Raw genomic sequence first — 24,255 nt, 5'->3', positions numbered from 1 at the left:
ATCCATGCTGACAGCTATCCATTTTTCTTAGTGGTGATCATTTCAAACAAGGCGGGAAGGTGTTTGTGAACATGTTGAAACACTCATTGTTGTGGCTGTGTTTCATACATTACAAGGCATTCTGTTCTGTTCCACCAATGACATCAGAGTGGCGTTCCAGAGGAATGGGCTTGTTCTGTTCCTTCGACTTGGCCCAGACCCCAGATGTTGTAATGTGTTACGAAAGGGAGAGGAAACGTGCTCCGTTTCACTTTACCCACGTGCCCCCATGACCGTCTCAGACGTCCTGCCAGACCTCGTCAATCCTCGCCAACTGTGCAAGATGCCTTAGAGGCATCTGGTTGGAATGCCTGTACAATGTGGTTCTGATGAACAATACCAACGGCCGTCTGCTGTCAGGGATATAGAGAGCTAGAAAGCCCCCTTCTCTTTTAAACAGACAGGCACACACTCTCACATGCATGATAGACACACACACACAACACTCCGACTGCAATTCTGTCGTTTTCTTCCTTCACACACTTTTCTCTCTCACACACGTTTATACAAACAATACTTTTACTACACAGTGAAAACCATTCAGTCTCAACACACACAAGCCCGGACACACCCTTTAACTGCCGTACCAAGCCCTCTCCCCCTAAAAGCAAACACGTGCATAGATGCACTTTCTTTCCCACCGAACCTCAGCAGAAAATGTATCGACTACCATCTGTTTGATGAGCGGGGGCTTTGGTGTGCTTGTTGAACCTTGACCCCTGTTTTTACACATGACTGTGGAATGTATGAATCTCACTCTCACCACCTCCTTCAAAACTCTGTCTGTTAACGTCAGACTTTGAGAAGTGCTAACAAGTCTGCTATGTCTACTGTATGTTTGACCAGCAGAACCTGTGCCAATACGTTTCTCTTCAAGCTAGTGAAAGAACGTTGTCAGTCTGACTTCCAGGGATTTTATTTGTCTTTCCGACAGTTCTGAGGTTAACAGTTCTAGGCTCTTTATAATGAGTGGATAATGGTCACAGTTAAAATTTGCGGATTGAGTTAGTGATATTTCAGGTTTGGCATTGAAGCCCGTTATCTACTTCCTGAAGTCTGATGAACTAATGGATACCATTTTGTATATGTCTGCTGGTTTGCGTTGGCTTGTGAAACGACCTCCAACTCCCTTCGTACTGGACACAGATACATATAAATGGTATCCACGAGTTCATGTTAATCTGGGGAAGTAGATAAAGGGGATTCATTGTTAAAATCCTGAACTATCCCTTTAAATCTGATCCTAGATCAATTTTATCTTGAGCTGATAATGGCTACAGTAACAGGCTTGAGTAAATCCTGATCCTAGATCTGCCCTTAGATACACATTCTTTCCAGCTCCCTTCCTTGTTCCTTCTTGACCCATGATGTCGTGTTATGAAACAATTTGTGGGGGGGCAGCGCTGATGTCATAATACGGGGGCCACATGCCAGTCACACCTGCCCCTAATCCACACACACACACACACCCTTTCTGTTAGTTACCCCATAATAAAGACAGGACCCGTCTGTTAACGGGCTCACAGCTGCCGGCCTTTATGACAACATCGCCGTGGCAACAGGCCTCAGAGTTAATCCCACAGGGGAGGATATGAGGAAATGTCAACTGTCCAGGCTGCTCTGTGCTGCGCTGTGGGAATCTGGTATTATCATTACATATATGGGTCTATCATTACATATGTATTTAAATATAGTCCTGTCATTAGATGTCGATTAAGTAGGTTATAGCCTACTAGACCCAAATGAATTCTACTCCTGGTTGGGCAAAACAATTACGTTCAATGGAGATCTGCTGTTGAAGGGGCTTTGTAGTTCAGGGCCTGGTTTAGTGGGTCCTGGAATCCGGCCCTTAGTTTTCAGCGGACATGTAAAGTGCTGTGTGAAAGGGTGCATATGATTCTGATCAGGATTAGAGGTTGGGGTTGGATTGCGCAATGTTGGAACAGTGGTGCATTTTTCCAGTGCGTCGTCAGATGTTCACATCCAATTGGTGTTTATGCAACGCTGTTACAAAAACACCAATTGGCCGTTAGATGTTATTCCAACGCTGTCGCCCTCTTATTACAGTGAAGTCATTATTTATCATAGAGCCTCATTCTGGTTAATTGTGTTTTGAAAGTGAATTCTAAAATACAAAGTGACAATGACATGGTCTCTCTCTTTCTCCCTCCCTCCCTCCCTCCCTCCCTCCCTCCCTCCCTCCCTCCCTCCCTCCCTCCCTCCCTCCCTCCCTCCCTCCCTCCCTCCCTCCCTCCCTCCCTCCCTCCCTCCCTCCCTCCCTCTCTCTCTCTCCCTCCCTCTCCTCCCTCTCCTCCCCCTCCCTCCCTCTCCAGTCTCCTCGTCCCAGTGCTGTGAGCGGCTGCAGAAGGAGAAGGAGGAGGTGCGGGTGTCTCTGGAGGAGGCGGTGCGGAGGGTCCAGAGGGATCACCAGGCTGAGCTGACCGGCCTGGAGGAGAGGCTCAAGGCCTTCTACCAGGCAGAGTGGGACAAGGTGCACCAGGCCTATCAGGAGGAGGCGGACAAATGCCGCGCCCTCATGGAGCAGCAGGTCAGTGGTCGAGGCGGTGACCGGGCTTGTGGTGACCGGGCTCTGAAATGTTCAACTTGTTAACTGGTTGAACGGGGGTACGTGTTCAACTACAACCTGTTAGCAAGTCGGAGTTTCCTAGTTCCGACTAGCACGTGAACACAGCATTCGAGCACTTCTGAAACAACTACACTGGCTCTCAACCGCACCACACACAGCGCCCAACTCCTAAACGCTTCCCGAGATTTACGACCGTTGCCATGGTTATTACTCCCTGATGTCATCAGCGGTAGAACGGGGCGGCATGGATGAATATGAATTGGCACGCAGTATTACTTCCTGAGTCCTCTATGGCCTACATCTAACTGGTAATTCAATTAGCGATAAATCATCCACATCAGCTTGTTCCAAATCATATACTTTTTAGCACACCTACTCCCACACACAAAACACACACCTCATACACACGCGGACTCCTGCACATACACACACACACACACACACACAACGCTGCTGCCCCGCGTATATAGAGACATAAAAGACTTCCCGTTTCTGTTATGCTGCTTTCACACTGTGTATTTAAATACTGGATACTCCACATAGTTCATTGTATTATTTCTCATTTGAACTGCCCTGTTAGGAGCAGGTGACACCAGCATTTCACTGCCCCCGCTATAACACCTGATAAACTGTGTACGCAACCAATAACCTTGAAATGTGTCATAATAGTAGGGGGGAATATTAGTAGTATGAATTGGAAGTATAAAGAGGAAACCTTGGACTATTGAGATTCACCCCGTAACTGATGCTCAGCTTGTAATGGCGTACTTGTGTTACTGAGAGGAGCCCATGGAAATAGAATGGTCAATCAATCCATTTTCTTCTTCTCTCTGTCAGCTGGAGGAGATGAGGAGCAGACATGAGACTCTGAGGAGAAACTCTGAGGCCAGCCACGCTCAGCAGATGGACACGCTCAGACTGACCTACGACACCGCTGTCCAAGGTGAGGACACACAACCACACACCTTCACAGAACTCATTGAAATTCATCCCTCTATTCTTCTGTCCTAAAATGCATGTTTCAACCCATCCATCCACCCACCAATCCATCCACCCATCAATCCATCCACCCATCAATCCATCCACCCATCAATCCATCCATCTCAGGCATCCACACACTTGGTTGGTTTTCACATGAGAAAGGTTTAATCCAAAGTGGTTTAATTGGTGAATAAGTGACTAGTTTTCCTCCATCATTGACTCAGTGTGTGTGTGTGTTGTTGTTTTGCAGAGCTCAGGAAAACCCTGGAACAGGACTTGGAGAACCTGGACAAAACACTAAAGGAAACGGAGGCCACTCTCACTGTAAGATCCATGTTCCCTGTACCTCCCTGATCACAGCCTTACCAACACGTTTACCCAATACAGATACTACTATCTTCTGTATGTCTTATATAGACTCAGTATCAGGGAGGAACACTGTTGTAGCGTTGACTTAACTCTCTCTCTCTCTCAACCACTTTCTCTCTCTCTCTCACCCCCACAACAGGAGAAAATCCAGGACCTCACGTTGGAGAACGAGGCGCTGAGCGAGAAGCTGCGAGCGGAGGAGGAGAGGAGGAGGATTCTGGCAGAGAATAACCAGGTAAAAGGAACATGATGGCACCCTATGTAGTGGTCTAATTATGCCCAGAGCCCCATGGACACAGGAATATGATGACACCCTATGTAGTGGTCTAATTATGCCCAGAGCCCCATGGACACAGGAAGGTGCTGAAGAATGCTATTGTTCTGGTACACTGTGTACCTCAGTCAACAATACTACTGCTGTGAGACAGATGTCCTAGTTTACTGCTTCTTTTTTGTTGTTATTGGGCCTTATGGTCTTTTTACTGGTGGAATACTGCCCCCTGTTGGTTGCTAATGGACATGCAGCACTGGTCATTGTGTCTGTTTCTGAGATGGCGGTGTTTGGGGATATATCCACAGTGACTCATGCATATTTAGTTTCATTTGGGAATCAAACCCACCACTCTGGTACTGCAATCATCCAACTTAAAGTGGGTTATTGAGACTGTTGTTTGTCTGGAACAACAGTTTGTAGGGGATAGAAGAGGTTAGGAATAGGACTCTGGTTTGTGAATGACATTCTCTCTCTCTCTCTTCCCCCCATTTTTCTCTCTTCCCCATCCTTCTCTCTCCCCCTCTCTCTTCCTCTCTCTATCTCTCTCTCTCCCTCGCCCCCTCTTCCTATCTCTCCCTATAGAAGGACTCCCATGTGTTGTATCTGGGACAGGAGCTGGAGAGTCTTAAGGTGGTTCTGGAGATAAAGACCAAACAGCTTCATCAACAGGACAAGAAACTTATGCAGATGGACAAGCTGGTGAGGACGTACGCACACTCGTCAATGAAAACGCGCCTACACACACACACACGCATGCCCTGAGCTTGCCCCGGTGTATGTTCGCTGTTGTCTTCGCTAGCTCTCTCTGTACATCACTGAAAGGGTGCGCCATCTTATGTCATCCCTTATGAGACACACACACATTCCTGTGTAGACGGAGTGTTTTAGTAAGGGTTTGTTTGGCCGTTCAAACTCGTGATAGATTGTCTTCAGCCTTGGGAGTCACCACATAGAGAATCATTTTGGTGCAAAACAAAACTGCATAAATGCCCCACGAATATTGAGTCATGAGTGGAAAGATTGAGTCTGCCTCGCCGCAGGCTTCAGAGCAACCTAGTTAAACAAATACCTTTGTCTCAAAGTGCTGATTAGAATCCTGGGCCTAAACCACCTAGGAGCGGTGAAGACCTGCACACTGAGATCATCCACAGCTATTGGGACTTTCTGGTGCCCTGAAGTTTATTGTGCATAAATAAAAGATGAAAACAAAACACAACCGTTTGTGCATCAAGCCATCATCAGTGTTTAATGGTGGGCACAGACACCAGCCTTCTATTAGAGATTCATTGCATATGTCACGTGATCGAGTGAGCAAATCGCTGTGTCGCATTAGTGGAAACCAAGACTCTTCCCAGGAGAATTAACGTGGCAGGTTAGGAGAATTAATGTGGCAGGTTAGGAGAATTAACGTGGCAGGTTAGGAGAATTAACGTGGCAGGTTAGGAGAATTAACCTGGCAGGTTAGGATAATTAATGTGGCAGGTTAGGAGAATTAACCTGGCAGGTTAGGAGAATTAACGTGGCAGGTTAGGAGAATTAACGTGGCAGGTTAGGATAATTAACGTGGCAGGTTAGGAGAATTAACGTGGCAGGTTAGGAGAATTAACGTGGCAGGTTAGGAGAATTAGGTTAAGGTTAGGAAAGAGGTTAGCTAAAATGCTAAAATTGTCCCAGACACGATTCCAACATAAGCCTGCCCTGAGAACAGTCTTTGTTTCCATTAATGCGATGCTGCGAGCAAATCTATAAATGTAAACAAGTACATATTATCATGGCATGATTCAAGTACAGGAGTGGGGAGAAATATCTAATTTGAACTTTTCCATTTGTGTTGTCTGTCTGGCGCCAGATGGAGAGCAACGTGAAGCTGGAGGAGCGTCTGAACAAAGTCCAGCAGGAGAACGAAGACTACAGGGCCCGCATGGACAAACACACCGCACTCTCCAAGTACGTACTGCGGAGAGGAGTGACTCATCTCTCTCCAGAATCCTCATCTTCACCATTTGTCCTTCCAGCAGGGTTTCTAGCATGCAAATGTAGTTATAAGAATGTGTGTGTTCCTATGTGTCCGTTTCTCTGTGTTGCTGTAATAGAGGCTGTTCAGTGAACCACCTTCACTTTGTGTGCGTCTTCCTCTCTCCCCTCTCTCTCCTCTGTGTATCTTCCCTCTCTCTCCTCTCTCTCCTCTGTGTGTATCTTCCCTCTCTCTCCTCTGTGTATCTTCCCTCTCTCTCCTCTCTCTCCTCTGTGTGTATCTTCCCTCTCTCTCCTCTGTGTGTATCTTCCCTCTCTGACCTCTCTCTCCCCTCTGTGTGTATCTTCCCTCTCTGTCCTCTCTCTCCTCTCTGTCCTCTCTCTCCTCTTTGTGTGTATCTTCCCTCTCTCTCCTCTCTCTCATCTCTGACCTCTCTCTCCTCTCTGTCCTCTCTCTCCTCTCTGACTTCTCTCTCCTATCTGTCCTCTCTCTCCTCTGTGTGTATCTTTCCTCTCTGACCTCTCTCTCCTCTGTGTGTATCTTTCTCTCCTCTCTGTCCTCTCTCTCCTCTCTGACTTCTCTCTCCTATCTGTCCTCTCTCTCCTCTGTGTGTATCTTCCCTCTCTCTCCTCTCTCCTCTGTGTGTATCTTCCCTCTCTGACCTCTGTCCTCTCTGTCCTCTCTCTCCTCTCTGTCCTCTCTCTCCTCTTTGTGTGTATCTTCCCTCTCTCTCCTCTCTCTCATCTCTGACCTCTCTCTCCTCTCTGTCCTCTCTCTCCTCTCTGACTTCTCTCTCCTATCTGTCCTCTCTCTTCTCTGTGTGTATCTTTCCTCTCTGACCTCTCTCTTCTCTGTGTGTATCTTTCTCTCCTCTCTGTCTTCTCTCTCCTCTCTGACTTCTCTCTCCTATCTGTTCTCTCTCTCCTCTGTGTGTATCTTCCCTCTCTGACCTCTCTCTCCTCTGTGTGTATCTTTCCTCTCTGAACTCTCTCTCCTCTCTGTGTGTATCTCTCCTCTCTCTCCTCTCTGTGTGTATCTTCCCTCTCTGACCTCTCTCTCCTCTGTGTGTATCTTCCCTCTCTCTCCTCTCTCTCCTCTCTGTGTGTATCTTCCCTCTCTCTCCTCTCTCTCCTCTTGGTGTGCATCTTCCCTCTCTGACCTTTCTCTCCCCTCTGTGTGTATCTTCCCTCTCTGTCCTCTCTCTCCTCTTTGTGTGTATCTTCCCTCTCTCTCCTCTCTCTCATCTCTGACCTCTCTCTCCTCTCTGTCCTCTCTGTCCTCTCTGACTTCTCTCTCCTATCTGTCCTCTCTCTCCTCTGTGTGTATCTTTCCTCTCTGACCTCTCTCTTCTCTGTGTGTATCTTTCTCTCCTCTCTGTCCTCTCTCTCCTCTTTGTGTGTATCTTCCCTCTCTGTCCTCTCTCTCATCTCTGACCTCTCTCTCCTCTCTGTCCTCTCTGTCCTCTCTGACTTCTCTCTCCTATCTGTCCTCTCTCTCCTCTGTGTGTATCTTTCCTCTCTGACCTCTCTCTCCTCTGTGTGTATCTTTCCTCTCTGAACTCTCTCTCCTCTCTGTGTGTATCTCTCCTCTCTCTCCTCTCTGTGTGTATCTTCCCTCTCTCTCCTCTCTCTCCTCTTGGTGTGTATCTTCCCTCTCTGACCTCTCTCTCCTCTCTGTGTGTATCTTCCCTCTCTCTCCTCTCTCTCCTCTCTGTGTGTATCTTCCCTCTCTGACCTCTCTCTCCTCTCTGTGTGTATCTTCCCTCTCTCTCTTCTCTCTCTCCTCTGTGTGTATCTTCCCTCTCTGACCTCTCTCTCCTCTGTGTGTATCTTCCCTCTCTCTCCTCTCTCTCTTCTCTGTGTGTATCTTCCCTCTCTCTCCTCTCTGTGTATCTTCCCTCTCTGACCTCTCTCTCCTCTCTCTCCTCTGTGTGTATCTTCCCTCTCTCTCCTCTCTGTGTGTATCTTCCCTCTCTCTCCTCTCTCCTCTGTGTGTATCTTCCCTCTCTGACCTCTGTCCTCTCTGTCCTCTCTCTCCTCTCTGACATCTCTCTCCTCTCTGTCCTCTCCGCTCTGTGTGTATCTTCCCTCTCTCTCCTCTCTCCTCTCTGTGTGTATCTTCCCTCTCTCTCCTCTCTCCTCTCTGTGTGTATCTTCCCTCTCTGACCTCTCTCTCCTCTGTGTGTATCTTTCCTCTCTGAACTCTCTCTCCTCTCTGTGTGTATCTCTCCTCTCTCTCCTCTCTGTGTGTATCTTCCCTCTCTGTCCTCTCTCTCCTCTCTGACTTCTCTTTCCTCTCTGTCCTCTCTCTCCTCTCTGTGTGTATCTTTCCTCTCTGTCCTCTCTCTCCTCTCTGACTTCTCTTTCCTCTCTGTCCTCTCTCTCCTCTCTGTGTGTATCTTTCCTCTCTGTCCTCTCTCTCCTCTCTGACTTCTCTTCCCTCTCTGTCCTCTTTCCTCTCTGTGTGTATCTTCCCTCTCTGACATCTCTCTCCTCTCTGTGTCTCCTGCAGGCAGTTGTCCAGTGAGCAGGCCATGCTGCAGCAGACCCTGCAGAAGGAGTCCAAGGTCAACAAGCGTCTCTCCATGGAGAATGAGGAGCTGCTGTGGAAGCTGCACAACGGAGACCTGGCCAGCCCCCGCCGCCTATCGCCCTCCTCGCCCTTCCACTCGCCCGGCAACTCGGCTTCCTTCCCCACTGCCGCAGCCCCACTCTCGCCCAGCAGATAACCCAAACTAGATACCAAGGGGAGAGAGATAAAGAGAGTGTGTGAGTGTTTGTGTGGATACCCCCTCCAACACACCCTAGAGACAACCCCCCTCTACAGTCCCTTACCTCCTACCCCCCAGATCACCAACCCCAGCCTCTCAAGGAGACAAAGCTGTTCCAAATACGGATGGACTACTTCATATGATGACGCTGCAGTTTTGGCTTCTGCCCACAATGACTTGTACAGACGTTTTCTTTGCTCCCAGAAAGAGAAGACAATGTTGCACAGATGCACTTACTTAAAAGCGTGGGACAATTCTGCCTTCGTTCTTTTCTGCCTGATTTCTCTCACTTTTTTTCCCCTCAGCAGAGAGAAAGAACAGGCAACTTAAACCTCAGGGTTTGTACATAGCTTCTCAGCTCGTTTTGATTCTCCTTCTTTTATTTGTGCATCGTGTTCCCCGCTCCCCGAATAAAGTTTGTGCGAAAAACCTTGGATGTAGTTTTGAAAATGTTAAAATGGTATAGGCCAGAGACGGAAGTGGAAGTGAGACATTTTTTCTGGTTCATATACAGTCAATTAAAAAAAAAATCTATGGTAAATGGCCTGAGTGGGGCATCTTAATTTATCCGCCATCTTTGGTAGAGACTTTTAGGGTGATTTATTGAAGAGCAGAGCTTTATCCAACGAGCTTTTGACCCGTTGTATAAACAGTCTCTATCTGGGCGCGGATATTCAGTTAAAGTGAACTTTAATCCCAACCCTTCATCTCTCTACCGTAATAAAAGTGTGGAATGTATTTACCCATCTGTGCTTTATCACTCAGAATGTTCCCAGTCCAAAACTCCACAACTTTGTGTCGAGCCAATGTTCTCTCAAACCTCTCCACGTCTCCAAGAATGCCTCAAACTGACCATCATTTTGTTTCATTTTAAAAGGTAAATAAACAAACTATTTAAAAAAAAATCTACATCAATGTTATATTTATTATCCCTCTATAAATACATAAGTAAATAGTGGATATGATTAGGGACATATAGGTATTTGTATAATGTGATACATTGGAAGAGATTGGTTATACACACAAGTCCTTTACCTGTCAAAATGATTGACCGCTATGGCGAAGCAGTGTGTGTGTGTGTGTGTGTGTGTGTCAATCTCAATCTTGTTGTTGTGCAGTAGTACCTAGAGAAAGGAATCCACCCTGGAGGGCACAGATCACCCATTTAACACCTACCTCAGTGGCCTCAAATCTCCTCTACGACCACTCTACTGTGCTTTAACATGGAAGTAATGCACTCTCTTTTCACTGGTGAGGTTTTGGTGCTCTGTCTGTCTGTAATGTACTACTGGTTTGTTTGCACACACTATTCAGTCATGTCTAGTGTCTGTTATCTCTGGCTGCATTATTAACAGGTAGAAACTAGTGAATGTTTTAAGGGTTGGCTTAAACCACGGGGAGAAAAATGGGCGTGTTCCAGGTTGTCTTTAGCGCAGTGGATCTGTGCAGTAGATTAGATCTCACAATGTCTGGAGAACTGTTTGTCTGAGGAAGCCCATTTATATGATAGAGCAGTTTCTTTTGAGATTGGAATGTTGGATTGGAACGTGCCCAGCGAGAACGACCTGGAACGTGCCCAGCGAGAACGACCTGGAACGTGCCCAGCGAGAACGACCTGGAACGTGCCCAGCGAGAACGACCTGGAACGTGCCCAGTCTGGTTGCAAGTGAGAACTCTGGGGCGGGAAATATAGGCAATATTTATGTTAAAGTAAGAGTTGATCATAGTTAACATTTTATTAAAATTGAGTCACAATCTGAAATTATTTGAGTGGAAAGTACACAATTGTACCATTATTTATAAAAGAAAAACATTGGCCAACAGTCACAAAAACAATCGGCCAACAGTCACATTCACGTTGTTATTTTTAACAGTGAAAGACATGCTCCGGTACATTGGCGACTAAGAAAGTATGTTTTAAACCTCCTGCTTTGGGCTGGATGTGTAGATCACATGCATATGGGCTAGCAGCAGGTGGCCTAGCAAGTTAAAACGTTGGGCAAATGGCCAAAAGTTTGCCAGTTGGAATGAACAACAACAGCTCCTCTGGCACCCAATGTGGCAGCCCCCCCCCCCCCCCCCCCCACCTCTCTGATTCAAAGGGGTTGGGTTAAAAGCTGAAATACATTTTTGGTCTGCAATTGACGATGAAAATAAATGGAATCCTTTAATAATCTATGAGCAGAATTACTGTTTTACCTCAATTAGCATCAAGATTGTTATGATTGGAGGTTCTCTATGATGTAACACCACCTTCAGCCTATCCTAATTGAGGCAAAACTCTTAACAGGATCGATGTCGTCTGGCGTTCTGGTCAGTTGGACATCAGATCCAGCCGGATGGACGTCGGAGGCCCGGATCATCATGACTACGGATTTGATTGAATACCACCAGCCGTGCCAGGTGTACCAGACCACCCCGTCATCCATCGCCGCTTGGTACGGCCCGTTGTAGTAGTGACCGTTCAAGTTGCCAGACTCACACCTGGTGGAGAGACGCAGAATGACACCAACATCTGAGATTCAGAGTAGAAGGTCGCGTTCCATTGCTTGGACATTGCCAGATCTATGCTACCATGATTACAATAATGATTACGATAAGTGTGAATGAATCGTGAATAATGATTAGTGAGAAAGTTAGAGGCATAAATATCATAATGCAGAAGGTCAATACTCTGTTGTTCAGAGGTTACTGAATATCCACAGTAATACAGAATGTCAATACTATGCTGAGAGGTTACTGAATCTCCACAGTAATGCAGAAGGCCAATACTCTGTTGAGAGGTTACTGAATCTCCACAGTAATGCAGAAGGTCAATACTCTGTTGAGAGGTTACTGAATCTCCACAGTAATACAGAAAGCCTATACTCTGTTGTTCAGAGGTTACTAAATCTCCACAGTAATACAGAAGGTCATACTTGCTGAACCACCAGCCTGACATGTCATGGCGGATACACTTCTCATCGTCCTTGTTTGGATGGTCGTAGGTACTGAACTTGACTCCCAGTTGACCGGCCCCTAGACTGTTCCACTGCCCACTGGGACGGGAGTGGGCTTCGGGGAGGGCGTCCCCCGCATTGCCAGTGTACTCACCCAGATGAAGCTTATACTGGTTCTGGAGGGGGAAGAGTAGTATTTTAGGGAGTAACTTTTTAAGAATTTTATGGGGAAATAATTCAGTGATTTTGAATATTTAACTATGTAAAATCACTGAACTATCCCCTTTAACCTAACACCTGATCTCAAATTTCAACTAATTGTAGTCTTCAATTTAGACCTCAAACAAATGCCTACATTGGTGTGCACACACTGCAGAAGTCCTGGGCCAGAATTACCCACGCCAAGTGTAAAAGGCACCACAACTTTAGGTAATAGGCTGATGACCAGGAGTGATAGACCAAAGAATGTAACATGCTTATACTGTAACACAGTCAATGTTCTCCTAAACAGAGCACTGCTGAGATGTATGTTTTTGAATACTGCTGAGAAGGTGAATGAAGAGGATTGCTGGTTTTCCCCAGGACCTTTGCTCAAGGACATTCAAATCACATTGTATTTGTCCCATGCTTCGTAAACAACAGGTGTAGACTAACAGTGAAATACTTACTCACCGCTCCTTCCCAACAATGCAGAGAGAAACAACAGGTGTAGACTAACAGTGAAATACTTACTCACCGCTCCTTCCCAACAATGCAGAGAGAAACAACAGGTGTAGACTAACAGTGAAATACTTACTCACCGCTCCTTCCCAACAATGCAGAGAGAAACAACAGGTGTAGACTAACAGTGAAATACTTACTCACCGCTCCTTCCCAACAATGCAGAGAGAAACAACAGGTGTAGACTAACAGTGAAATACTTACTCACCGCTCCTTCCCAACAATGCAGAGAGAAACAACAGGTGTAGACCTAACAGTGAAATACTTACTCACCGCTCCTTCCCAACAATGCAGAGAGAAACAACAGGTGTAGACCTAACAGTGAAATACTTACTCACCGCTCCTTCCCAACAATGCAGAGAGAAACAACAGGTGTAGACCTAACAGTGAAATACTTACTCACCGGTCCTTCCCAACAATGCAGAGAGAAACAACAGGTGTAGACCTAACAGTGAAATACTTACTCACCGCTCCTTCCCAACAATGCAGAGAGAAACAACAGGTGTAGACTAACAGTGAAATACTTACTCACCGCTCCTTCCCAACAATGCAGAGAGAAACAACAGGTGTAGACTAACAGTGAAATACTTACTCACCGCTCCTTCCCAACAATGCAGAGAGAAACAACAGGTGTAGACTAACAGTGAAATACTTACTCACCGCTCCTTCCCAACAATGCAGAGAGAAACAACAGGTGTAGACTAACAGTGAAATACTTACTCACCGCTCCTTCCCAACAATGCAGAGAGAAACAACAGGTGTAGACCTAACAGTGAAATACTTACTCACCGCTCCTTCCCAACAATGCAGAGAGAAACAACAGGTGTAGACTAACAGTGAAATACTTACTCACCGCTCCTTCCCAACAATGCAGAGAGAAACAACAGGTGTAGACTAACAGTGAAATACTTACTCACCGCTCCTTCCCAACAATGCAGAGAGAAACAACAGGTGTAGACTAACAGTGAAATACTTACTCACCGCTCCTTCCCAACAATGCAGAGAGAAACAACAGGTGTAGACTAACAGTGAAATACTTACTCACCGCTCCTTCCCAACAATGCAGAGAGAAACAACAGGTGTAGACTAACAGTGAAATACTTACTCACCGCTCCTTCCCAACAATGCAGAGAGAAAGAACAGGTGTAGACTAACAGTGAAATACTTACTCACCGCTCCTTCCCAACAATGCAGAGAGAAACAACAGGTGTAGACCTAACAGTGAAATACTTACTCACCGCTCCTTCCCAACAATGCAGAGAGAAACAACAGGTGTAGACTAACAGTGAAATACTTACTCACCGCTCCTTCCCAACAATGCAGAGAGAAACAACAGGTGTAGACCTAACAGTGAAATACTTACTCACCGCTCCTTCCCAACAATGCAGAGAGAAACAACAGGTGTAGACTAACAGTGAAATACTTACTCACCGCTCCTTCCCAACAATGCAGAGAGAAACAACAGGTGTAGACTAACAGTGAAATACTTACTCACCGCTCCTTCCCAACAATGCAGAGAGAAACAACAGGTGTAGACTAACAGTGAAATACTTACTCACCGCTCCTTCCCAACAATGCAGAGAGAAACAACAGGTGTAGACTAACAGTGAAATACTTACTCACCGCTCCTTCCCAACAATGCAGAGAGAAACAACAGGTGTAGACTAACAGTGAAATACTTACTCACCGCTCCTTCCCAACAATGCAGAGAGAAACAACAGGTGTAGACTAACAGTGAAATACTTACACACCGCTCCTTCCCAACAATGCAGAGAGAAACAACAGGTGTAGACTAACAGTGAAATACTTACTCACCGCTCCTTCCCAACAATGCAGAGAGAAACAACAGGTGTAGACTAACAGTGAAATACTTACTCACCGCTCCTTCCCAACAATGCAGAGAGAAACAACAGGTGTAGACTAACAGTGAAATACTTACTCACCGCTCCTTCCCAACAATGCAGAGAGAAAGAAAATAATAGAAAAGTAATAACACTTAATAATAAATGCAGAATGAGTAGCGATACCTTGGTACTGGTGCCCCGTGTACATAGCCGAGTCGATGTGCAGGAGTACGAGGTAATTCAGGTAGATATGTACATATAGGTAGGGGTAAAGTGACTAGGTAACAGGATATATAATAAGAAGTAGCAGCAGCGTATGTGATGAGTCAAAAGAGTTAGTGCAGATGGGGGTCAATGCAAATAATCTAGGTAGCTATTTGGTTAACTATTTAGCAGTCTTAAGGCTAGGGGGTAGAAGCTGTTCAGGGTCCTGTTGGTTCCAGACTTGGTGCATCGGTACCGCTTGCCGTGTGGGAGCAGAGAGAACAATCCATGACTTGGGTGGCTGGAGTGTTTTATCATTTTTAGGGCCTTCCTCTGACACCGCCTGGTATAGAGGTCCTGGACAGCAGGGAGCTCGGCCCAGTTATGGACTGGGCCATATGCACTATCCTCTGTAGCACCTTGTGGTCGAATGCAAAGCAGTTGCCGTACCAAGCAGTGATGCAGCCAGTTAAGATGCTCTCAATGGTGCAGCTGTGGAACTTTTTGAGGATCTGAGGGCCCATCACAAATCAGCCTCAGCCTCCTGAGGTGGAAGAGGCATTGTCATGCCTTCTTCAGGACTGTGTTGGTGTGTATGGACCATGTTAGTTCCTTAGCGATGTGGACACAGAGGAACTTGAAGCTCTCGACCCACTCCACTACAGCCCCATCAATGTGGATGGGGGCGTCCTCGACCAACCATTTCCTGGCACCACACTGCCATGTCACTGACCTCCCTATAGGCCAGAGCTCTCAAACCTTGTCCCTGGAGAGCTACCGTCCTGTAGGTTTTCACTGCAACCATAATCTAGCACACCTGATTCTAATAATCAGCTGGTTGATTAACTGAATCAGGTGATTACAACGGGTTGGAATGAAAACCTACAGGAAGGTACCTCTCTAGGGACAGGGTTGGAGCGCCCTGCTATAGGCTGTCTCATCGTCGTTGGTTATCGGGCCTACCACTGTCATGCCGTCAGTAAACTTAATGACGGTATTGGAGTTGTGCGCGGCCGTGCACCCTGAGGGGCTCCCGTGTTGAGGATCAGTGTGGTGGATCTGATGTTGACAATCCTCACCACCTGGGGGCGGCCCAGCAGGAAGTCCAGGATTCAGTTGCAGAGGCAGGTGTTCAGTCCCAGGGTCCTGAGATTAGTAATGAGCTTGGAGGGCACTATTATTTGAACGCTGAGCTGTAGTCAATGAGCAACATTCTCACATAGGCGTTCCTCTTATCCAGGCGGGAGAGGGCAGTGTGGAGTGCAATGGAGATTGCGTCATCTGTGGATCTGTTGGGGCGGTATGTAAATTGGAGTGGGTCCAGTGTGTCTGGGATAATGGTGTTGATGTGAGCCATGACCAGCCTTTCAAAGCATTTCATTGCTACAGTTGTGAGTGCTACAGGGCAGAAGACATTTAGACAGGTTACCTTGGCCTCCTTGGGCACAGGAACTATAGTGGTTAACTTGAAACACAAAAGCTATTACAGACATGGTCAGTGAGAGGTGGAAAATGTCAGCTGATCAGCGCATGCTCTGTATACTAGTCCTGGAAATCCCCAGTTTATACAGTATGAACAGTAGATTGGTTCGTTTTTTTTGCGAACAAGGACTTATGTCAACAAAGAAAGGGAAGGGGGGGGGGGTTGGGTTAAAGACAAAGGAAGGAGAGATACTACAAACGTTCTTGTTCATTACGTTCTATCAAGATCTCAACTGCCCTTTGTACAGTTTGAACAAGAGTAGACAAAATAGTGACACCCAATGTTATGGGAAAAGCGTGTCTGTTCCGTGTGAGGAATGTCTGCTGTGAAGACCGTGGTGTTGTGTTCACGTGTACCTTTTCATCATCAACTTTCATGTTTTTGTACTTGGCGAAGCGCTGGTTTCCGTCAAAGTCCTCCATGTTGATCTTTAGGTTGTAGTCGCCTAGAAAACAGAGTCAAATACCGGTCATAAAGAGCCAAAATGGCCACCGATTGTCACCCAGGTGGGTGAGACAGTAGTGGTGGTGGATGAGTTGAGTTGCTGTGGCCTCGTACAATGTAAAGCACTCGGGGCCACGATCAGACTTGAGATAAGTGAACTTAACAAGGACTTAAGCCAATAAAAGATTGACTTATGTCAACATTTTTGGACTTGAGTCCATTTTAAGTCAACTTATCTCAAGTTGGAAATTGGGCTCTTTAAGCTTGATTGTAGTTAAAAGGTCTATGTAATATAAAAGCAACTCATTATTAGGTACATTCCATGTGAATTTGGCCACATGCCTTTTAGATGTTTTTTCTAGCCAAGAGTTGTTACCTGACTAGGAAAACTCTGTGTCCTAGTTATAACCTGACTAAGGCCAGGAAAAACTCTGGGTCATATTACTATTACAGCCTGTTCCTAGGGGCCGGGAGTTTTTCCTGGTCAGATCGTGGTGGGGAAAAGCTCTTGGCCCTAGTTGTAGGTTTTCCTCTTCACCTTGAGAGGTGAGGTAGTGTAGGGGGTCGTTCCCTAGCCAGAACTCTCCGTCTGACTCGCTGTCTCCAAAACCATGCTTATACTCCACCCACGCTCTGTAGAGGGAGGGAGACACACCCACATGCACGTGATGCTAAACCTGAAACCAACGAGATTCCACGCCAGCGCGAGAGAAATGTTTTAATATCTCAGATTGTTTTGGCAATTCTCACAAAAATGTAATTGGGAGGAAGGATGTTTGAGTTATATCATTAAAAGTACCAAAGTGCCCACTCTGGAAATATGATGTACTTGTAGGGTATATTGTTCCAAACAATATCTTAACATTTGTTTTAAATTAAAAAAAATGTCGTTTTGAGATATTCATATTTATAGTGTTGAATAAATGAATGTGAATGTGTAAGTCAGAGTCTGGTCATATTCCATCAGTTAGATCACATTATAAAGAGTATGATGACACCATGATGTTGTCTGTATCTGGTGCGGTTCACAGGTCATAAGGTCTTACAGGAGACGTGTAGGTCTTAAATGTAGCCACTTTAGGCCCTTTTATCACACGTTTTCTTTCCACCTACCTGTCGAAGGACTCCGTTCCGTCCTTTCTCCTCTGGAAGACAGTCCAGCCTCCTCCATCACTCATGTCACAGAACACCATGAAGGAGGAGGGAGCCTGGTCCGGTCTGATCATATACAGGCCACTAACGGAGTTCCCATCCTTAAAGATCTCAGCACAGTCTGACACACAGAGGACATGGTTACAGTGCTTGCACACCAAATGGCACCCAATCCATTCCTTATACAGCGCATTATCTTTCACTATTTATGTCTGTTTTAAAAACTAAATTGAATTGCTAATCAAACATGAATCACACAAAAAAACTAAATCCAGTTCAGTAAAAAGACATTCCATTCATTCTATGTTCTACCCATAGAATTCCACATTAACAAAAGGAACTATGGGGTTCTACCCCCTGCCTGACCTTTGTACTGGCCCCCAGTCTGGAGGTGTGTCTGGGGGATCTGGGGCAGCTTCTGGGCCTGGCTGAGGTGAAGCCCCTGGATGTAGCGGTACTGGTCGTTGATCACCCTCACCAGGTCCTCCATCTCAGCCTGCAGACGCCCCACCATCTCCCCACACTGCACTGGGGCCTAGTGGACAGGACAGACAGGGGGAGAGGGGGACCCTGTTCACTCTCTCAGGCTATACAACTCATTTAACAAAACCGTTTTTTAAAAAGTAATCAGAATGATCCGTTCTATCACAGTTTTCAAGATAAGATAAAGGAACAAGTTTGTTCATTTTATGTGTTTGCCTACAAATGCTAATCTCAGTACATTAAACAATAACATAAATACAGAAACCTGTTATGATGTAATCTGATATAAACTATATTTGGATGCAGAGACAGACGATGCATGCACACACAAACACACACACAAACATACATGCAGGTGCATGCAGAATACACCAAAATGGCACATACGATGTCATCATCACAACGTATGTGGGTGTTAAGGAAGTAGAATTATGCACAATATGAACCAAAGCCAATCAAAATGTAAATAAATCTTACCGAGTGGCATTCCGTGAAGAACAAAAGCCCCAAAACTACTATGGTGGACGCTCCTGCCATGGCGTGTGAGCTGTGTTCAACCACCAGTGTTACTGACGCTCTGTTCACCCTACCCTCTGACAACCCACCATGGAAGACACTGGTTGCATCCCAAATGGCACCTGGTCAGTGGTAGTACACTATATAGGGAATAGGGTTCCATTTGGGACGCAGGACACTAGTGTCTAAACATCGGAGTCAGCACGAGTGTTCTGCTGTACTTTGAAAAATGGCTAGTGACTTCCCACCATAGTCTGGCCATTGACCTTCTGATTAAACCTTGTTGTGTCTCATGGTCTATTGCGTAGGAAGAGGGGCTGCCTTTTGTAGTGTCTTCCCTCTATCTATCCTCCCTTCTCATAACCCAACTGGTGATACAATACCACCTTTTACTGGCGTCCTCTCAAACATGGCCCTTCCGACTCTTATTTGAGTTCAACGACTTGTAACTTTCCCTGCCTAAAGTCAACATTCCCCTTGTTTCATGTTTTAGCTCTAGTTTTGATTTACTTCTATTAATTCCATGGGTTTGATTCAGATCTTTTTTCATAATTAGGCCGTCATTGTAAATAAGAATTTGTTCTTAACTGATTTGCCTAGTTAAACAAAATACATGCATAAGGCTTTTCTTCCTCATATCAAAATATATATATTAATATTGGAATGTGTTTTAATAAATGTATCTGTCCATTCAGTCTTATTCATTATGAACTAAAAGGCTAAACTGATCTCAGATCAGCACTCTGAGACACTTTGTGGATACGGCCCCAGGACGTCAAGCCAGTTCCACTGTTGTTTTTTTCTCATTATTCCCCTCCAATCAGGGGCTGATTTAGACCTGGGACACCAGGTGGGCGCAATTAATTATCAGGTAAAACAGAAAACCAGCAGGCTCTGGACCTTAATAGGGTAAGATGTGAATACCGCTGGTTCACATGATAGCTAAGGTGAGCTGTAGTAAGGTGTGTTCAGAGGTGTGGCCTGAATGGTCTGATCGTGAGGTGAGGTGTGTTTACATGCTGATGTGATTCTGCCCAGAGGTATTTGTCTGATGTGACCAGGCCTCCAGGCAAGTGTCTGAGGGAGAGCTGGCTGGTGTAGAGCTGACATGTATCCAACTCCAGCTACCTCCAATTGATGCTGGGTGACCTACAGAAAGCCTGTTGATGCCGGCATTATTGACCCTGACTAGTAGAGGTCACAGGGAAACCCAGTGTGGGTGCCACAGAGCTAACAGACTGCCATCTTCAGCTCCAACATGGGCTTATTAGTGGACTCATCAATGTTTCCTTAACTCTATCATAGGAAGAGAAGTGAAGCGAAGGAGGTGTTGGCTCAGTCATAAAGTTTTCGCCTTGTAAGCATTGGGTTGTCTACTTGTCCCAGCCACTGCTGATTACTGTTCTGAAACCACAGGATTTAACCAAACCTACTTATTGTGCCCTTCTATGTGTTTCAGTCCCAACCAGTGGAGTCCTCAGTGGTGAGGTAACCCTCTTCCAGAGCACTGGGTTCAAACCTACAGCCCTGTGCTAATGGGGTGAGATCCCACAGACTCCTTCACACTCATTACACTTCTCTTTGTAGTTTAGACATCGACATTCAGTGACTAAAGCAGAAGAGAAAGAGATGGGTTTTCAAACACATAACTCATGGATGAAAAGCATGACCTCGACCCCTAGAGCAACCATCTCTTTCACATTGAATAGTTTTCTTTGTCATTTTGACAGTGACATTTGTGGAAATGTCCACTAAAGCACAAGAAATGGGATTTGAACCCATGAATGGAAGGCAAGGACTCGGGCCCTGAGCCACCAAGTCTATCAAGTTCATCAGCCTTCTCTTCATAATGATCGCCGGACAGACAAACACAGAAAGATAGAGACAGACAACCATTGATTCTGTTGTTCATTGTGACTGCCGTTGTTTCTGTCTCCGTCTGTTCAGATGACAGGCTAGAGAGAACAACTTTCCTCACAGCTGAGAAGGTTATTGTTGGTGTTGGTCACACCGTGCTGCGCCGTGCCACCTGGTGCTTTTGGCAGCTGTCTATATCCAGGAACCACTTCCTGCACTTGCAGCATTTGACCGGCTTCCCTTTACCATGGATGTTCATGTGACTCAAGGTCATGAACTTCCTCCCACACAACGTGGAGACGAACGGCTTCTCGCCGGCGTGAAACTTTAGGTGCATGTTGCGATTTCCGACTTGCGAAAACCCCTGCCGCACGCTTCGCACATATACGTCTTCTCCCCTGAGCACACTATTTCATGTGCCTCTAGCACTGGGTATTGGCTTAAAGTCTTGCCTCATTGTTTGCAGTGTAGCGATTCCTTGCCTGTCCTGGGGGAATCTGTATTGGAGCTATGCTGCCGGCGGTGCTGCTCTCGCTGGGGTGTCTGAGAACTGCGTCGCCTGTCTTCTAGTGTCTGTGGCGTAGAAACACGAGGAGTCTTCGACGTCTGGGGCAGAGAGGCCCGAATTCAAACAATCGGGTTCAGACTTAGGAAGACACTTGTGTTCAGCTCCTGACTGCTGTTTTGTCTGGATCATTCCCTCAGTGTCTGCCTCTGACTTGAGAGCAGTGTTGGTCCCACGGCTCATTGTGTCCATTTCATGAATACCGTCCCAACATGCAACATGTTCTTGTTTGACTCCTGGCAATTTGGCACTTGCCTCCTGTAGAAATAAACAACCGTTTTTCATTCAGGAATATTATTCTGATATTTTCAAGTGGAATATTATGGACAGTCATATAAAGTGATGTAGTGGGCTCACCAGCACAGTGCATTCTAAAAGTGTTGTGCTCATCCTCAGTCAAATTGCAAGTTTGCATGCAGAGGATTCCCTCTCCTGGAGAAAGTGAGACATTGCCATTCTCTGTCAGAATGATGACAAATGAGTGAGTGAATCTATGTCACAAACTACAACTTCCAACCACCTGACCAATGATCAGATGTGGTTGTTTGGTTAATAAATGTATCGTTAGATTAAGTTAGCATGCAAGTGGTAGCCAACTCAACATTCTGTTACCAGATCTACTATGCTGGGACACTGGAGTTCATGGTTCTAGCTCAGGCAAATTCAAATCTGGACCTCGAATCCTGTGCTGACCACTGCTGATTTTCATTATTTTCATCTTATCAAGGACTAATTTAGACTTTGGTGGGTGCATTCAATGGGTCTGGCAAGTTCATTGGTAGCAAGCCAGATAGGGTACACGCACAGTAGACGACTAAACTCAACTCTAAGACGTATGATGGAGTTGAGCAGCGACTATTGTGGGCGGACTGGAGCTCTGACATCAAATAAAATATTTGTTTAAATCAAAAACTACAGATTTCAGCACCCAAAGAATAGCTGGCATTGCAACGTGGTCTCAGAGCATTTCGTATTATTCTGTACGTAAATCCGAGACACTACCTTTAGTATATGTTATGGTATGTACTTTTGGATGTCCGTAATCCATTTATTATGGTATGTTACGAATTACAATTAATATGATATGTTATGAATTGCTAGTGCTGAGCGATTAACAACATTTCGGGGGGGAGGGGGGGGGGGGGGTTCGGTTATTAAACAACTAATTGACCAACGTCAGTTAAATTACTTGAATTACACTCTAGAGAGAAATCAAGTCAGGAACTATGTGGGACACTGGGCTGAAGGGAGTTGTAGTTTTCACTAAGCATATATTCAACCTAGTTTAGTGGAAAAACGTGGTAATTAACTACAATGACCATAATACATCCGGCTCAGACAGATAAAGATCTCTGCAAGGATACACCCAAGACAATACAGTATGAAATCCCCCCGATCACACTTCTAGGTCTCGTCATGGAGACGTTTGCTAGCTAAGCTCATGCGCAGAAACACATCATTGGATCTAACGGTCGTCTCGTACCGAACTGCGCATGTGCAGGCCATGAACTCAAAGGCACTCCTTTGATATAAAGTTCTTTATGACACATTTAAATGTGTCAGTTTGAAACCTTCATGGGTTGGAGTAATAACATGTTCAACTACTTAAGATGTTGGCTCAAATCTAGGTTGTGCCTTTAGATTTCGAGAAAATTAACAACTAAGGAAGAATTTTTCACTTCTCTCATTGACTTATCAAACATAAGCCTAGTCTGTTTCGCAATTCCCGGAAGTCTCTCAATGTTGCACCTCTGGGTTTATAAACTCGGGAATTTCCATTAACAAGCTAAAATCATTGTAATCTCATTATTTCATAATGCATTTATTGTTGAAAAAAATATGCTAAACCGAAATCGAACTGTGACAAAGAAATGTATAACCGATACGACCTCAAAAAGCATTAATTACTAAACACAACGAAATTTGTACAATATTTTACGAATGTGCAAAAACGTATGATATGTTATGAATTCCAATTTGTTGTGGCTAACGTTAGCTAGCTCTAGGGATTAGGGGTTAATGTTAGGCGTTAGGTTATAAAGTTAAGGTTAGGGGAAGGGTTAGCTAACATGCTAAGGAGTTGCAATGTAGCTAAACAGTAATAAGTAGTTGCAAAGTTGCTAAAGTTGCCTGTGACGAGATTCGAACATGGAACCTTTTGGAAAGACGATACCTAGCCTGTTGCACAACTGAATGCATTCAACCAAAATGTGTCTTCAGCATTTAACCCAACTCCTCTGAATCAGAGAGGTGCGGGGAGCTGCTTTAATTGACGTTTCTGTCATCTGTGCCCGGGGAGCAGATGTTGTGGGGGGAGCTAACTGCTTTGCTCAAGGGCAGAACGGCAGATTTTTCCACCTTGCCGGCTCGGGGGTTCGAACAAGCAACCTTCGTTGTTTTTGCCTTAAGTAATCAATTTTATGTAACCATACCAAATGTAACATATACTAATTTGAGTATCCCGGATTTAAGTTTACTTTGTTACGTCTAGTCTATGAGACCAGTCTGCGCATTTTAGCACCCAAGGAATAGCACGCATTTACTTTGTGTGCTGAAATCTTTATTTTTATCCAGTTGGTAGTTAGTCTTGTCCCATCGTTGCAACTCGGAAATCGTTGATTTTTATTTTTTTTAAACATGTATTTTATGTGACGTCGGAACTTGTCCGCACACAATATTCGCCACTCAACTCCATCATGAATCTAGGAATTTAGTGTAGTCGGTCGGCTAACCAAATGTTGGTTTTGTCACTCTGCCTGTGTGGCAAGTAGTCCTTCCATTCTCGTTTCGATTACTTTCAATTAATGTTTAATTCTTCTTTCATAGCAGTATATTTCTTGAGCCATGTTTTGCTTAATTTCCAAATATGAATTGGAGGAGCCATCCTCAAAGAGCTTGCAGATTTTTGCTGCGGCGGTTTCGCTCAACATCTCCATGATAGACGCTACCTGTGTTGCAAAATGCAGTCTGAATCCGATACAACCAGAACGTGATTCCATCTGAACATCAAAATAATGTTACCAAACAATCAGTTTATGAATGAAACCTGTCCT

The 24,255-nt window shown here is 45.3% G+C and overlaps 1 protein-coding gene and 1 pseudogene across 1 annotated transcript in view; one reads left to right on the top strand and one right to left on the bottom strand.

Annotated features, from left to right (window-relative positions):
• Window positions 1–9,900, top strand: part of LOC139403137 (microtubule-associated tumor suppressor 1 homolog) — a 73,009-nt gene extending 63,109 nt beyond the window's left edge. The window contains exons 9-15 of the mRNA XM_071146844.1: window positions 2,373–2,587; window positions 3,464–3,569; window positions 3,858–3,931; window positions 4,116–4,211; window positions 4,833–4,949; window positions 6,100–6,197; window positions 8,737–9,900. Of these exons, the coding sequence (XP_071002945.1) occupies window positions 2,373–2,587; window positions 3,464–3,569; window positions 3,858–3,931; window positions 4,116–4,211; window positions 4,833–4,949; window positions 6,100–6,197; window positions 8,737–8,953 (923 nt within the window). The 3' untranslated portion in view covers window positions 8,954–9,900. The remainder of the gene's footprint in view (window positions 1–2,372; window positions 2,588–3,463; window positions 3,570–3,857; window positions 3,932–4,115; window positions 4,212–4,832; window positions 4,950–6,099; window positions 6,198–8,736) is intronic.
• A 1,350-nt stretch (window positions 9,901–11,250) lies between these two features.
• Window positions 11,251–19,956, bottom strand: LOC139403144 (fibrinogen-like protein 1; annotated as a pseudogene).
• Between the last annotated feature and the right edge of the window lie 4,299 nt (window positions 19,957–24,255).

This window comes from Oncorhynchus clarkii, unplaced genomic scaffold (assembly GCF_045791955.1).
Source record: "Oncorhynchus clarkii lewisi isolate Uvic-CL-2024 unplaced genomic scaffold, UVic_Ocla_1.0 unplaced_contig_6758_pilon_pilon, whole genome shotgun sequence".
NCBI lineage: Eukaryota > Metazoa > Chordata > Actinopteri > Salmoniformes > Salmonidae > Oncorhynchus > Oncorhynchus clarkii.
Note: the sequence above shows the minus strand (reverse complement) of the source record. Positions and strands in the feature narration are given on the sequence as shown.